The sequence below is a fragment of the Nelusetta ayraudi genome, unplaced genomic scaffold (genome assembly GCF_046127955.1).
Source record: "Nelusetta ayraudi isolate G7.1 ecotype Tasmania unplaced genomic scaffold, CSIRO-AGI_Nayr_v1 ptg000019l, whole genome shotgun sequence".
Lineage (NCBI taxonomy): Eukaryota > Metazoa > Chordata > Actinopteri > Tetraodontiformes > Monacanthidae > Nelusetta > Nelusetta ayraudi.
This window is the reverse complement of record NW_027466069.1, coordinates 3,303,430-3,317,521: the sequence shown is the minus strand read 5'-3', so window position 1 is coordinate 3,317,521 and position 14,092 is coordinate 3,303,430. Positions and strand designations below refer to the sequence as shown.

At 46.7% G+C, this 14,092-nt stretch overlaps 1 protein-coding gene across 5 annotated transcripts in view; it reads left to right on the top strand.

The window, feature by feature from the left end:
* scn8aa (sodium channel, voltage gated, type VIII, alpha subunit a) overlaps positions 1–14,092 on the top strand; it is a 42,423-nt gene that overhangs the window by 5,781 nt on the left and 22,550 nt on the right. For 3 of the 5 annotated variants that reach the window (XM_076026378.1, XM_076026381.1, XM_076026379.1), the window contains exons 3-11: positions 3,218–3,336; positions 4,645–4,734; positions 5,367–5,495; positions 6,453–6,544; positions 9,902–10,117; positions 10,842–10,905; positions 11,107–11,248; positions 13,267–13,473; positions 13,780–14,061. In XM_076026378.1, coding sequence (XP_075882493.1) covers positions 3,218–3,336; positions 4,645–4,734; positions 5,367–5,495; positions 6,453–6,544; positions 9,902–10,117; positions 10,842–10,905; positions 11,107–11,248; positions 13,267–13,473; positions 13,780–14,061 — 1,341 coding nt within the window. Of the gene's footprint in view, positions 1–3,217; positions 3,337–4,644; positions 4,735–5,366; positions 5,496–6,151; positions 6,244–6,452; positions 6,545–9,901; positions 10,118–10,841; positions 10,906–11,106; positions 11,249–13,266; positions 13,474–13,779; positions 14,062–14,092 lie in introns of all 5 variants that reach the window. The other 2 variants (XM_076026380.1, XM_076026382.1) reach the window with 1 other exon arrangement.

Below are 14,092 nucleotides of genomic sequence, written 5' to 3'. Positions count from 1 at the left end.
TGTTACCGTTAAGACGGCTTCGCCGTGAAATGGCTGCCTTTTTTTCCCACATTGAAGCATTAATCGATGCAAAGTGTACCGAGGTCGGCTGAACGCTGCTGTGTTTATCAACACGACTGGGCAAACGGGCCCGAATGGTCTACCATGGCAACGCCGTTTGTTGTTTATTTTTAACAAAGACTTACATAACACAGCGCTGCTTTTTTCTAATTGCACGCTACGCTAAGAATCAGATTTATTGTTTTGTGTTAAATTTGACTTTCCCTATCAAAATGATGCCGGGCTCACGGCAGCGGCGTTGCGTAACCCTCGTCGTCCCAGCCTTCCCTCCGGGGTTCAACCTCTGCTGTCCGTCTCTCCGTCCATGTGTCTGTCCGTGCGACGGCATCAGTCTCGGCGTAGCTGCTGCTCCTCCGCCTGGCAAACGTCTCTCTCGGCTCCCTCTCGTCTCCGCCCGTTGCGTAACGTTTCGGCAGTCCGGCGCACGAAAAGGAGGCACGACTCAGGTTTACAGTGGTGGGTGGTGTGGGCGGTGTGGGAACAGGGGAGGGGAGATTCTGCCGGACGTGGTGACTTGTTGATGGGCTCGTCGACCAGCGTCCTCGCCGCCGCCGCGTGTGTTTTTCCGCCGGCAGCCGTGTCAGAGTTCCGCTCCGGGGTCGATCTAATTACGGCCCCCGACTTTTCCACCTCGTCCCTCTGATGCCACGGTGGGATCTGGCGGCTCGAAGGAGCCGGCCGTGACGTCGGTGCAGGTGGTGACCTTGATGGAAGGAACGCCGCTGCTGTATGTCTTTGTCACCCGGCAGGCGGCCACGCCCACTTCTGGATGCGTTCCCTTGCCAGGGCGTGGGAGGTGTGGGAGGCGCAGGATTGTGAAGGATGAAAACTGAGGCAATTCATCATTTGTGCCGGGCAGAAATGTTCGGCGGCGGCTCCCTCTGATTGAGCCGAGATGAGGCGCCGCCAGGTGACGCAGCACTCGGCCCCGCGGCCGCGTCCACAGAAAACCGTGTCGTTTTCAAGGGGAGGGGACCAAGCGACGCCGGGCGGGTGAGGGATGGGGGAGGGTTGGGGGAGGGTTGGGGGAGGGTTGGGGGAGGGAGGAAGCAAGGACAGCGATGAAATGGACGACTTGTGCAGGGATGCATGAGCGCACTCGCAGCCCTGCAGGCGGCAGCTGTGCTCACTCACATGCGTTTTCGTTTTGGGGGAAGACCGGAAGGCCAAGAAAGAGAGAAAGCTATGAAGAGAGGATAAATGATTATCATTGGAGGCTTGTGATTATTTTGTTTTTATGGACATAATTCAGACTATTTCCTCTTGTATGCAAAACAAAAAAATCTTTTTTTTTTGCAAGACTTCTCTAAAGGACTCAAAATATATTTTAAAGCCCAGTGTTTCAATGTTTCAAGGCGCTCTGCTGGCAGGAAATGGAAAAAAAAAAGAAAAAGATGTGACATCAGAGCAGAAATTGACATTAACACTATTTGCAACATGCTATCTAATGCTAACTAGCGTAGCATTGGATGCTGTTTTAAGACCCCACTGTTATTTTTTTTCCCACCACTAAAGGCCATAACGACACGTAAGCGTGTTAGCATCTAGCAAAAGGGACACTGGGCCTACAGCACAGCAGGATCAATACATGCGTGCGTGCACATGTGTGTATGTGTGTGTGTGTGTGTGTGTGTGTGTGTGCGTGCGTGACTGAGAATGAGAATGAGAACGGGAGGCCCTCTGGCAGCAGGAGGGGCCCATAAATCGCAGGCCATTTACCATGAAGGGCTGAAAGAAGGCGACAGGCTCTCTGAATGGCTGCTGCCGCTCCCACGGATGCAGATGCTGCAGCCGTGCCTGATGGCTCGCTGCTCTGTATCCCTCCTCCTCCTCCTCCTCCTCCTCCTCCTCACCCTCCGCCTCCTCTTCCAGCTCCAGGTCCCTCCGCCCTGCTTTCCTTCCTCTGCCTGCTGCTGCTGCTACAGTTGCTGACTGCTCCGCTCTGCCCGTCTCCCCCTGTTTTTTTTTCCCCCCTCCCCGCTGCCGTCTCTCCCTCTTGCTCTCCTCTTTGCTCGGCTCTGGATTATGAAATTTTCAGTAGCTTTGCAGCAGTTTAGCCATGCGTTACAAAGGAGAGGAAGAGGAAGGAGGAGGAGGAGGAAAAAAAAAAAGATTTCCCCAACACATATAGCGCTCACATGTGCCGCGCTCATCTTGGTTCATGTGTTCACCGTGTTTGCATGTATCTGTCGTGTGTGTGTGTGTGTGTGTGTGTGTGTGTGTGTGTGTGTGTATGTGTGTGTGTGTGTGTGTGTGTGTGTGTGTGTAGGTGGGCCAATGTAGGGCAGCGGTGGTGGCTGGCATGGTTCCGACTCGGCTTGTTGAAAGTCTATAAGGGAGTGTAAACACTGTGACTCACAACAGTAAGCGTGGCCTGGTTGGATCATTCGGTCATGTGACATCATTTTCTGGGTTTGTCTCGGGGGACTTGAGGGGGAGGGGGGTCATGTGACATCCTCATCCTCAGCTTGCTCTTCCTCCTCGCCATTGTCATACACAACGACGCCACACCGCAGTTGCTGCTGTGTACCTCCGTCTTATTGCTCCTCCTTCTCCACCTCCTCCTCCACCTCCTACCCTCTGACTCCCTCTGTCCACGCAGTCAGCCCGGCCGGCAGCGCCGGGCCCGGTCTGCGGGGCTTAATGTAGCGAGGGAGGCCTTGTTAAAAGCACAGGGGCCCATATCACTTGTGCAAATGCACGGGCCTCATCAAACTTTCATGCAAATCGCCATGTTTTATTTAAACAATTATGAGGTTATCCACAGGAAGAGGCTCCTCTCTTTTTTTTTGTGCCCGTTTCCTCCCACCAAACCCGCCTGAGCCGCCATGTGCAGGGGCGGCGCCGAGCGGCGGCGGCGGCGTTACCAACTTTAGAAACGTCTCTGGCCGCCATTTTCATTCTGGTTCCAGTCGTGTCGCTTTTTATCGAGTGTGACAGAAAAGCGCACGGCCTCCTCTTCCGTCCTGGGCGCTGCTGCTCCGCCTATTTACGACATACGGAGTACTTGTGTACGTGCGGCTTGCGAGGGCTGTAATGCACGGAACAATGCGACGTTCAGAGTGAACTTAATGTGCAGTTTGCTGACATGTTGTGTGACGTCTTGTGAAAGTGATTAACTCTGTCTTTTCTCTCTCTCTCTCTCTTCTCTCCACAGACATTTATAGTGCTAAATAGAGGGAAGACAATCTTCCGTTTTAGTGCCAACCCTGCCTTGTACTTCATAAGTCCTTTTAATCCGGTTAGGCTAGTAGCTATTAAAATTTTGATACATTCATATCCTTTGAAAAAAAAAATGTCTCAACAGTGAAGACAAAAAGGTTTCCTGTTCCTGTGCATTATTCATGGCGCCGTGTTTCGTTCCTAGTGCTCTTGCTGGTATTGATGTTTCCCGTCATTGGTGGCAGGCGGCCCGTGTTCCAGTCCCAAACTGACAACTCATAGATTTTCGTGTTTTTTTCTTTCTTTCTTTTTTCCCAGCAATCAAATTTCTTTTTTTTGCCTTTTAAGTGAAAGGGATGTAGAGCGAGGGATGCGGTAGCCATTTCCTCATAGTATGGCGAAGGCTAGTGCAAACGATGAGTCAACCTAAGCAACAAAAATCGGAGCGGGTCTCCCAGATAAACCCTTTATGGTTGGTTGCCGCGTCATCCGTCTTCAGCCCAGAAATCTCATGGTTCTGTCTCCTGACCTATAGAGAGCTATAAATATCAGCGTGACTTTAATTCCGATGCTGAAATTTTGGGGAAATTTTTCCGCCCGTCCAATTTGTCCCACCCCCGTGTAGCTTTAAAGTTCTAGTTTGATCCTTGTTTACCCGCAGGACAACTTGATGATAATCAGACCTCATTGTTGTATTTCAGTGTAACAGACTGAATGAGGAGATTCTCTTAAACCCACTAGGATTCACACTATACGTATTAAAACATCTACCAAAAAGTATGTCCTAAATACAGACCAAAAGATGAACAAATATAACACTGATGCAGGGGCAAGAGAGACAGGTATGCCTCGCTTTTAAGTAAATTGCATCGAGGCATTCAAATAGATTAAATTACATTTCAAAACATGCACATCTTTCCCCCATTTCCCACTTTCCCTGAATAACAACCAGGACGAAATTCTTTTACAACCAAAAACGTCACTATTGGTATGATATTGATCCCCTCCTTCATTTACCTAATTTCCTGTCCGTTGTTCGCCCGCAGCCGGCCACAGCTCTCACTGATGGCCCGCTCCATCTCGAGACCTCACCTCAAACATCTAAAGGCTTCAGAAACTCACCGCTGTACTCCCTCACCGCCGTTGTGCTCCCACTAAATATATACCAGTTTAAATATTTCATGGGTAAAATAATGGGCTTTGTGGTATAGCGGGCGCGACATAACCACCTACTGTAAAGGGGGCTGCGAGTACAAAGAAATGAATGTGTGATGCGTAGAAAACGCTGACTGGACTGTATTTATAAGTGGCGGTACCGCCGCAGGCTGTTCTGTCGTCGCTCTGTTTACGCACCGGGCTGCCGAATGTTTGTGGTTAATTGCCTCTGATTTGTCCAGGTTTTTTCCTTAACCTGCTGCTCACTCTTTTCAGCATGATCATTATGTGTACTATTTTGACCAACTGTATATTCATGACCTTTAGTGATCCCCCCGAGTGGTCAAAACAAGTAGAGTAAGTACACTTTTTAACACATCTTCCTATTTTTATTCCAAGTCAAAGTATGAAACCAATGCTCCTAGCTGCTAGCCTCAGTTTGTGCCGCCACAGCTCTTGTTGCATTGCAGCTCAAAAAGAAACTTGTATTTATAAGTAAATACGAGGACAACGAGGAAATCAAACTGTGTATTTCCAAGCTGCTAGCGGCTATCTTGATTGTAATGCGGTACCTCTCTGGCTAACGCTAACAGCTCACAATCAACGCTAATGGCTTACTGTTAATCATGGTCAAGTCCACACACTTTAAGAAAGAGGTGCTTAATGCCATTTTCAAGCAATACATCAATGGTTTCTAGCCACACGTTAGCATTAGCAATTAGCTAAAAACCATTCATTTCTTTATGCTGGTGATCACGTAACTGGCAGTTGCTGTCATGGGTCACTGGCAAAGTTTATATGTACCTAAAATATGAGACAGAGCTGGGTGCTGTCTAACAGCCAGCCAGACACATTTTCTTAATAACAACAAGAGCCGCTGCCGACTTAGCCGACCTTGACGCTCCAGACTTTGTCACATTCCTATGCATAAGTGAGCCTTCCTTGATCTGTGGCGGTGAACTGATTCTGTCAACCCTTCTTCCCTCCAGGTACACGTTCACAGGAATTTATACGTTTGAGTCTCTTGTTAAAATCACGGCGCGAGGATTCTGTATAGATGGGTTTACATTCCTTAGAGATCCATGGAACTGGCTGGATTTCATGGTCATTTCGATGGCGTAAGTATTCCTCCGTCACCTCTCAGACTTGATTGTTATTGTTGTTAATGATGATGATTATTACTTTTTACATAGCTATTAATGCCAGGCAAATACTGCTGTGCTGATTGTGTTGAAAGAAGTGGGGCGGGTTGAAAAGTCAAACTTCTGAGTGCCACTGATGACTGTCCATTTTTCTGTCTTGCCTACTTGTTTTATCCTGCCTTCCTTTCTTCCGTCTAATAACCCATTCGTGTTTCCTCCATTGATCCAAGACTTCACCGGCTCCTTCGCTGTCTCTCTCTCGCTCTGGGAATTTAGAGGTTTCCATATGCGACATTCGCCAGCAACCGCACCTCAGTCCCATTCATCATCCGACTTAGCCCCCTCCTCGCCACCATCATCCAGCACCCGCTTCAACACCCGCTTTCACCTCGTCCTCATTCTCATTCTCGCTCATCCCCGTGGAGCCTCGTGCGAGGCCTCGTGTGTCGCCATGTTCTCCAGCCCTGTGGGCCAGCAAAAACTCCATCATAACGTCGTCACCGCAACCCAAAATGCATCCCACTTGTGGGCCAAAAGGTCCGGCGGCCCCCCTGTGTGTGTGAAAATTAACCTCTCACCCCATGCTTGCATGTCAATAACTGGCTGTTGTAACTGTGGTTTTGATCCTGCAGGTATATAACAGAGTTTGTAAACCTAGGCAATGTCTCAGCTCTGCGCACGTTCAGGGTGTTGAGGGCATTGAAAACTATTTCTGTAATTCCAGGTAAGACAGGATGGGGTCGGGGGGAACGGTGGGGCGGGGTCGGTGTTAGGTGTGTGTGTCTATCTTTCCTTTTACCTTCCACCCTCTTCCTCAGTGGACAGGCTCTGTGAGTGGCGTCGTTCTCCTCCTGGTTCGGTGGTGTTGTGCTCTTGGCGTGTGTGGTTTTTGTCATCGTGTTTGTTCTGTGTGTGATCCTTCCCCTATTTCAGATATATAACAGAGTTTGTGGACCTGGGAAATGTATCTGCGCTGAGAACGTTCAGAGTTCTCCGAGCACTCAAAACTATCTCTGTCATTCCAGGTGAGACTCAGTTTAAACACTAAGGCTGATCCTCTCACCCTTTCTTTTCTACTCACTATTATTATGACGACGATTATGATTTAATCAACGACGACGGCAAAAAAAAAAAAAAAAATTGGAGACTACCATTTTTTATTTATTTTTCCTCCAAAATTATCAAAAATGGTACTAATACATTTTTGATAGGCTTTGCAGTCTCCTCTGTAGCCCTCCAAAAATGCCTGCATTCTCTTCTGCCCCCAGTGTTTCCCTCAGGATGAGGCTTGTTTCTTAGGCAGCTGTGTCTTTACTCAGTATTTACCTTTAATACACTACTCTCTCACCAGCCCTGTAAAAAAAGTGCCCCTCTGGAGCAAAAGACAGTTAATAGAATATTATAGATTAAGAAAAAAAAAAAAAAATATGAATAGTAACTATGTACTGCAAGCACTGAAGATGGTTTCTTAAAGGTCCCTTATTATTCAAAATTATCTTCATTCACCCAGTGTTCTCTAAAAAAAATGTGTCTTTAAACTCCCCAGAAAACTATAGAAGTTACAAAGTGCACCCAGTTAACGTTAACGTATAAGTATAGTTGCTCCTCCGTCTGAGACCACTATGATTTTGTCTCTTTTCCAATATGTGGAAAATCAAGCTTGCAAGCATACAAGCTTAAACCCAGTTCTTGTTTTTTCCCTCTCTTGGCCGTAAACGGTGGGATAAATATGCCATTTCCTACTCTGTTCTGCTCTGCAATAGAGGTGAACAGTGCACAATATGAGCATCCGTTGGCGCCTCCCCCGGAGCCCAGGAAAACATAAATAAATAAAATTAATAATACATGTAGAAAATGTGCATAATATGGGACCTTTAATTTCAAGGGAAACTGTCACAAAAGTGAGATACTGTAAAAACGGTCGTAAGTAAGTGAGCAAATTGGACAGAGAGGATTCCACGCTGATGGAACCTAAAACATTCTTGACCCCTGCGATGACCTTGGAAGCTCTACTAGGGAGCCTTCAGTGCACATGTGTTGTTCACCTCTGAAGACTGCCAAGCCTAGTTTGTGAACATATCTCTTACGCTGCATGATGCTTTTCAGTCACTTGCTTCGACAATATGAGCCTACTAAGAGCTTGGCTGACAAATGGCATTGAAAGTTTAAGTTGCCCTCCCCCCTCCTTTTCTTTCTTTTTTCTTTCTCTTTCTATTTTTTGATTATTGATTTTTTTGGTTTTTCTTTTCTCTTTTTTATGACCTACTTAAATGGCACACTACCACACAGGGGAGAAAAAAGAAAACAAAAACAACAACAACAACACGGTGCGCTCACATGCTAAGGGTCGGGGACACAGATGGAACGGCCGAGTGACCTCTTGACCTCTCTGAGTGAGACCAAACGGCACATCTGTCTTTCTGTGGATGGCAGATGTTGAGGTCGTGCACAGTCATTTTGCAAATACAGGAGCAATTGAATCCATCAATAATAGGCTAATTTATTTTATGATAGGACTTATCCACTAGTTACAGGTACAGTATTTATCAGACTTCAACAAAGAAGTGATTTGTTCGACTTCAAAATAATGAAATTACAAAACTAACCTTCCAGCAAACAGTTTTGGCCATGATCCTTCTCAACAAAACCGTAATACCGATTTTTTGTTTTGTTTTAAAAAGTATTTTTATGATAATAATATATACTTTTATTGTCATTGAGAGTATCTGTGTTCTAGAAATTAGTTTTTATATTTTTAAGATATTAATTTTCTTTAAAAAAAAAAAAAAAAAAGCTCTGTTAGTAGTGCAGTGTTAGTCCAGAGAGTGGTGCCAAAACCCGACCCAAAGTTTGGTAACTATGGAAACAGTGTAACCCAGAAGCTACTTGCTATGGGATCAGTGTCATTCAAATGGGCGACTGTCTGTGCCAAAGTAGGTCCACAGGAAATATTAAGTCTGCCCTCACAGACTGAAGTTGTCCCGACGACTTTACAGCTCTATGTCTGAATATTTCAGTTATTAACAATCTCCACTATACATCAACTACATGTTAATTCCGCAACTCTCATGTAGTCTTAAGATTAAGGCAATATTGTCTAAATTTTACGGTGGTGTGAAATAAATCCCTTAACTGGTATTATTACTGTTAACTAAATCAACAAATTTTAATAGCTTAACCCGTTTCTTTTATTGTACTTCAATCTCTGAGTTTTAGAATTCCAGTTTTAGAGAATACATTAATGGTGGATGTGCTAAAAAAAAAAAACGAGGTAGAAAATTTTAGGTAAAATTTAGTATCAAATAAAAAGAAAATGAAAAAGATACTCAGTTATACAAATTCTACTACTATTAATATTATGTCTCATAAAATATGCGTTTTTCAAAATAAAAAAACAATGTTTTTGGACACATCCACCAGTCAGAGGCTAGATGCGAGTTGTCGCTCAGGGTCGCGGCTCGTCCAGCTCCCGTGCTGCTGCGAGCTGTGAGAACGCGGCCACAGGAAGTTCCAGCAGGTAAAAGCAGCCGCAGTGAAGGTGCGGTCCAGTCAGGCTGCAGGGTCGCTGTATGAAGAGTCAGTGCCCCCCACCCCCTACTCCTTTCTCCCCCCCCCCTGCAACAAAACACCTTTTACACAAGACAGTTCAAGAAAGCGCCCCCCGCAGGCGCTGGCATTGAATTGCTCCTGTTCAGCCTTGGAGTTTAAATGACCTGCATGCGGTTTCCGGCCCCTTCCTTTGCCTTGTGCCTCTGTCCTTCTCATGGCCCCTCGTTGTGCTGCTGTGCTCTACTCCTTTATGAACTTCCTCTCACTTTTCTGCAGCCTTCCCTCTCTCTCCCCGCACTCTCGCCGCATCAATCGCTGTCCCGCCAACGGGCGGCGGTGAACAGAAAGCCAGAAAGCTATTCTGATTGGCCCCCCCCTCATTCGCAACTTGCTGAGCCGAAGGGAGCGGGAAGGCTCCTCAATATTTCCTGTTTGTTTTGTTTTTAGAGATGTTCTGTTTGTCAATTATTGTCCAAAATGTATTATTACCTCAATGTCTCAAATTAGTAATATTAATGGTTATCCAGCCCAGACAAATCTCTTCAGTCGTATTATCTTTTTTGAAAAATTGTAGGTGCATTTATGTAGAATTCATTAAGTGAAATATTTCAAAATAAAATCCAGGTATATTTATAAATATCCTATAAATGCAGCCAAGCCAGACGCTGCACTGTAACAGTGCTTCAGCTGTAGCTATATTTATGAAAGACCTTTTTTTTCAAAGGAGTACTCTCCTTTGAAAAAAAACACTAGTGCACCTGAGGCATCGGCATCTCCCGCATCACCTGCGTGTTGTTTTTTGTTTCCCTCCTCCTACGCGCGCTCCTGCTCAGGCCTGAAGACCATCGTCGGCGCCCTCATCCAGTCTGTGAAGAAGCTCTCGGACGTGATGATCCTGACCGTCTTTTGCCTGAGCGTCTTCGCCCTCATCGGCCTCCAGCTTTTCATGGGGAACCTGCGGCAGAAGTGCGTCTTCTGGCCCATCGCCATGTCCAACGACACCAACAGCTCCAAGAGCTTCGACTGGGAGGAGTACATCAACAACGACAGTGAGTGGAGGCCGTGGCCAGGAACCTTTTTGAAGATTTTTTTTTTCTTTTTTCTAATAATGGTCAGATTTTAGATGGTGGCGAAGCAAAAATCAAAAGTGATAAACTTTGTTTGGTTTTGTGTGTATGGCTAGAGTTAAAGAATCACCTACTTCCTTGTCTGATTTTATATTTAGAATTACATCGCTGAACTTGTTTTTCTTGTCCAAATTTGCTCCTGAATTTTTTGGGAAAAATGTAATGAAGAAAAAAGATGTTTTGGAATAAAGGCTACGACAACTGTGCTACTCATTAAACCACCAAAATGATACGATAGCTACTGAACGTTAACAAAACAATATTCAACAAAAAACCATCGGGATGCAGGAATTTCTGTGGATGAAATTATATTTTTATTTTGTTTTTGTTTCATGGCCCTGTTCTCTCAGGCTGAATTCTCCCTTATGCACTTTTATTCGCTGGTGCGTCTCTGTCTAACCGGCGACTCCGTCACCTGTGAGTCAGTCGGCGCTCTGTCATCGGCAAAACTACGTCATTTTATGGGCCATACAGACAAAAATAGTTGTTGACATTAGATGTGCAAAACGAAAACACATGTGCAACCTGAAGGGCGGGTGTATTGGTGGTGTTGTGGTGGTGGTGGGGAAAAGGAATTTGCAGAGTGGATGCACGAGCGTGGCATCGACAGAATGCGAGATGACTCACTGTGGCTGTCTCTCCTCAGCCAATTTCTACTTCCTGCCTGGCCAGCTGGACGCGCTCCTGTGTGGGAACAGCTCAGACTCTGGGTGAGTTGCTCCGCTCCTCCTGCAAGCCTCCTCTGATCCGACCAGGATCCTGCTGTCGGCTCCTCTCCCTCGCCTGATGTCGGTTTCACATGACAAGTAAATAACTGCTGAGTCATACCTGGGCCTGTGCCCTGCTTTCTTCTTCTTCTCTCCATTCTCTCTGTCTCTCCTTCTCTGTCTCTCCGAAAAAAAACACCTCAGCCGCTGCCCGGAGGGCTACACGTGTATGAAAGCTGGGAGGAATCCAAACTACGGCTACACCAGCTTTGACAGCTTCGGCTGGGCCTTCCTGGCTCTCTTCCGCCTCATGACACAGGACTTCTGGGAAAATCTTTACATGCTGGTAAAGCTCACGTTTTAAAGATGTGCTCGATCGGAACATTTGCGGGGATCTTTGGGCCAGAAAATGGAACGGCGGCAATAATTTTGCGAGCGTTTTTTGCAGTTGCATCGCTCCACTTTTTGCACGTTTGCTGTTTTGAGACGTTGGCCTGGTCACAGCTCGCATGAGAATGATTGAGTCGGACGTCACAAAAGAGGGATTGCCATCAGAGCGGCCTTCTCCAGATGGGATTGACTAATGAGAGGAAAATAAATGCATAAATAGGCAATGTTTGCAAGGTGATGCTGCACAGGGGGCAGCCGGGCCTCTGGAGCTCGCTGACCGCGACTCACGATGTGACGGCTGACTGATGGAGCCATTAGTCAGTTTTTTTTCTGGACGGCCAGATGGATGCCACGCCCCCTCATCTTCCCATTGGGCAGAACAATACATCGGGTCTGTGTGTGATGCGTCCGAGAATCCGAGCTCACCAAACTAGCGGCGGCTATGTTGCGACACTCCGACAGCATTTTGTGTGGCACGTTGCTCGTGCGACTTGCTCAGATAAAAAGGCCGTTTAAAGCCGCTTCAATTTGATGCTGGAATAAAATGGCAGAAAGACACAAACGTGTCCCCCCGCTGACCCAGGGCCCTTTGAAGCTGAGTCAGTGGTGGATCCTGTGACAGCTAAAACGTCAGTGGCACTCCAAGATGGTTTAGCCGCTTTGCTTCTTCGAGGCTCGATCTGAATTTCAGCTGCTCCAGTGTCGTTTTCTGTCGGCTCCCAGGCAGAAAATGGTGCATGGCTGCTTCTCTAGTTTACCTTTAATTTCTAGTTTACCTTTAATTTCTAGTTTACCTTTAATTTCTAGTTTACCTTGTTATCTCTTGTTATCATCTTTGATTTCAGCTTCCGACTGCAGCCACTAGCTGCTGTTGCCAGCAGGGTTTTTTTTTTTTTAACTTCTTTTTTCTTTTTTCTTTAACTGCAGGATGACTGTGATGCTGTGCTCGGCCTTATTGTTCTATGTTCTGTAGATCTGAACAGATCTGGTCATGTGTGAAACTCTAGTTGACTGCAAATCAAAATGGTTTGATGAAAGCTCCAATAACATTTTTATTCATTAGTAATAATAATAATAACGATAAGGAAGTCAATAATAAAGACTCAGTTGTCCAATTTGTCTTAAAAACAACGACATTAACAGCATCTTTTCCACCAAAGGTTTTTTTTCATTGGTGGCTAAAAACCTGGTGTCTAACGCTCAGGTGTGACTCCTCCACTGCTGATTCGTCTGGCGCCTCAAAGTTAAGCTCGACTCTTGTGGTCACATGACAACTGGCTCAAGTCACACGTCTCAGCGTTCCAATCAGGCTACTAAATGCTAAACATCTGGTCCAAGTTCTTTTTGTGATTACGTATCAGATCTTCATCCTGCACCGACCAAAAAGTTTCACAGCATTTTTTTTAAAAGATTTTTTTATTCAAACTGATTCCTTGACCGCCTCTGAGTCATCATCGAAATGATCGAAGCCGCCGTGTTCCGCCAACCAACCGTCATTAAACACCGACAGCTCCTGCTTGATCTGCTCTGCCGATCCCTCCACCGGGGGCAGCGTCCCCAGTTCCATAGGAACCATTTGACTGTTTCGGCGCGCACAGTTTGTGGCCAAAAGTAGATCAAAATTCACATCCCATGCTGAGCGCCACCTTGGGCTCGTGCTGAGAACCCTAATGAGCAGCAGAAGCAAGACGACGCCCCCTACACGCCGAGAACACGGCGGGCTGTCTTGACTTGTATGGCGGAGGAAAATTTTAGTGCGCCTGTTTCAACATTTGCACTAAAAAAAAAAACCTGAGAAACTATGAATTCAAAGTCCCAAGTTCTCCCTCCTGCTGTGTGTGATGAGTCACAGTGAGAGGTGAGTCAGTGGAGGTTTTACTCTGGAGGTCAGAGGTGAGGTTGACGTCTGATGCCTATGCTGTCTGCTGCCTCCCTCTCTCCTCCCCCACCTCCCGTCTCGCCTCCCGACGACAGACGCTGCGGGCGGCGGGGAAGACCTACATGATCTTCTTCGTGCTAGTCATCTTTGTGGGCTCCTTCTACCTGGTGAACCTGATCCTGGCTGTGGTGGCCATGGCCTATGAGGAGCAGAACCAGGCCACCATGGAGGAGGCCCTGCAGAAGGAGGAGGAGTTCAAGGCCATGCTGGAGCAGCTGAAGAGGCAGCAGGAAGATGCGCAGGTCAGGATCCTGGAGCACACATCGTTCATCATGCCAGACTCCTTTTTTTTTTCTTGTATTTTTTGCTTTCTGCAGTAACAGCAGAATGTGAATGTAATGTTGATAAATGTGGTATGAGTGTTGTGTTGCATGTGTATTTTTTGTTATTATGGTTTTATTGGTGACGTTTTATTAGTATTTATTGTTTTTTAATTTGATTTAGGAAGCCACTTTTAAATTTCGTTGTAATAACTGCGTAACGACAGTAAAGAATTCATTTCAATTCAACTCAATTCAATTCTTCGACCGCCTGCCTCGCCCCTGCAGCCTGCCGCCATGGCGACCTCTGCCGGTACGGTGTCGGAAGACGCGGTGGAGGACGACGGCGGGGGCCACCTGTCGTGCAGCTCCTCCGAGATGTCCAAGCTCAGCTCCAAGAGCGCCAAGGAGCGGCGCAACCGCAAGAAGAAGTGGCGGCAGAAGGAGCAGGAGAAGGAGAAGGGCGACAGCGAGAAGTTCGTCAAGTCCGAGTCGGACGACGGCAGCAAGAGAAGCCGCTTCCGCTTCCCCGACAACCGCCTGGGTCGAAAGTCTTCCATTATGAACCAGGTGAGGCCTCGACCGGGTGCCGGATCAGGAG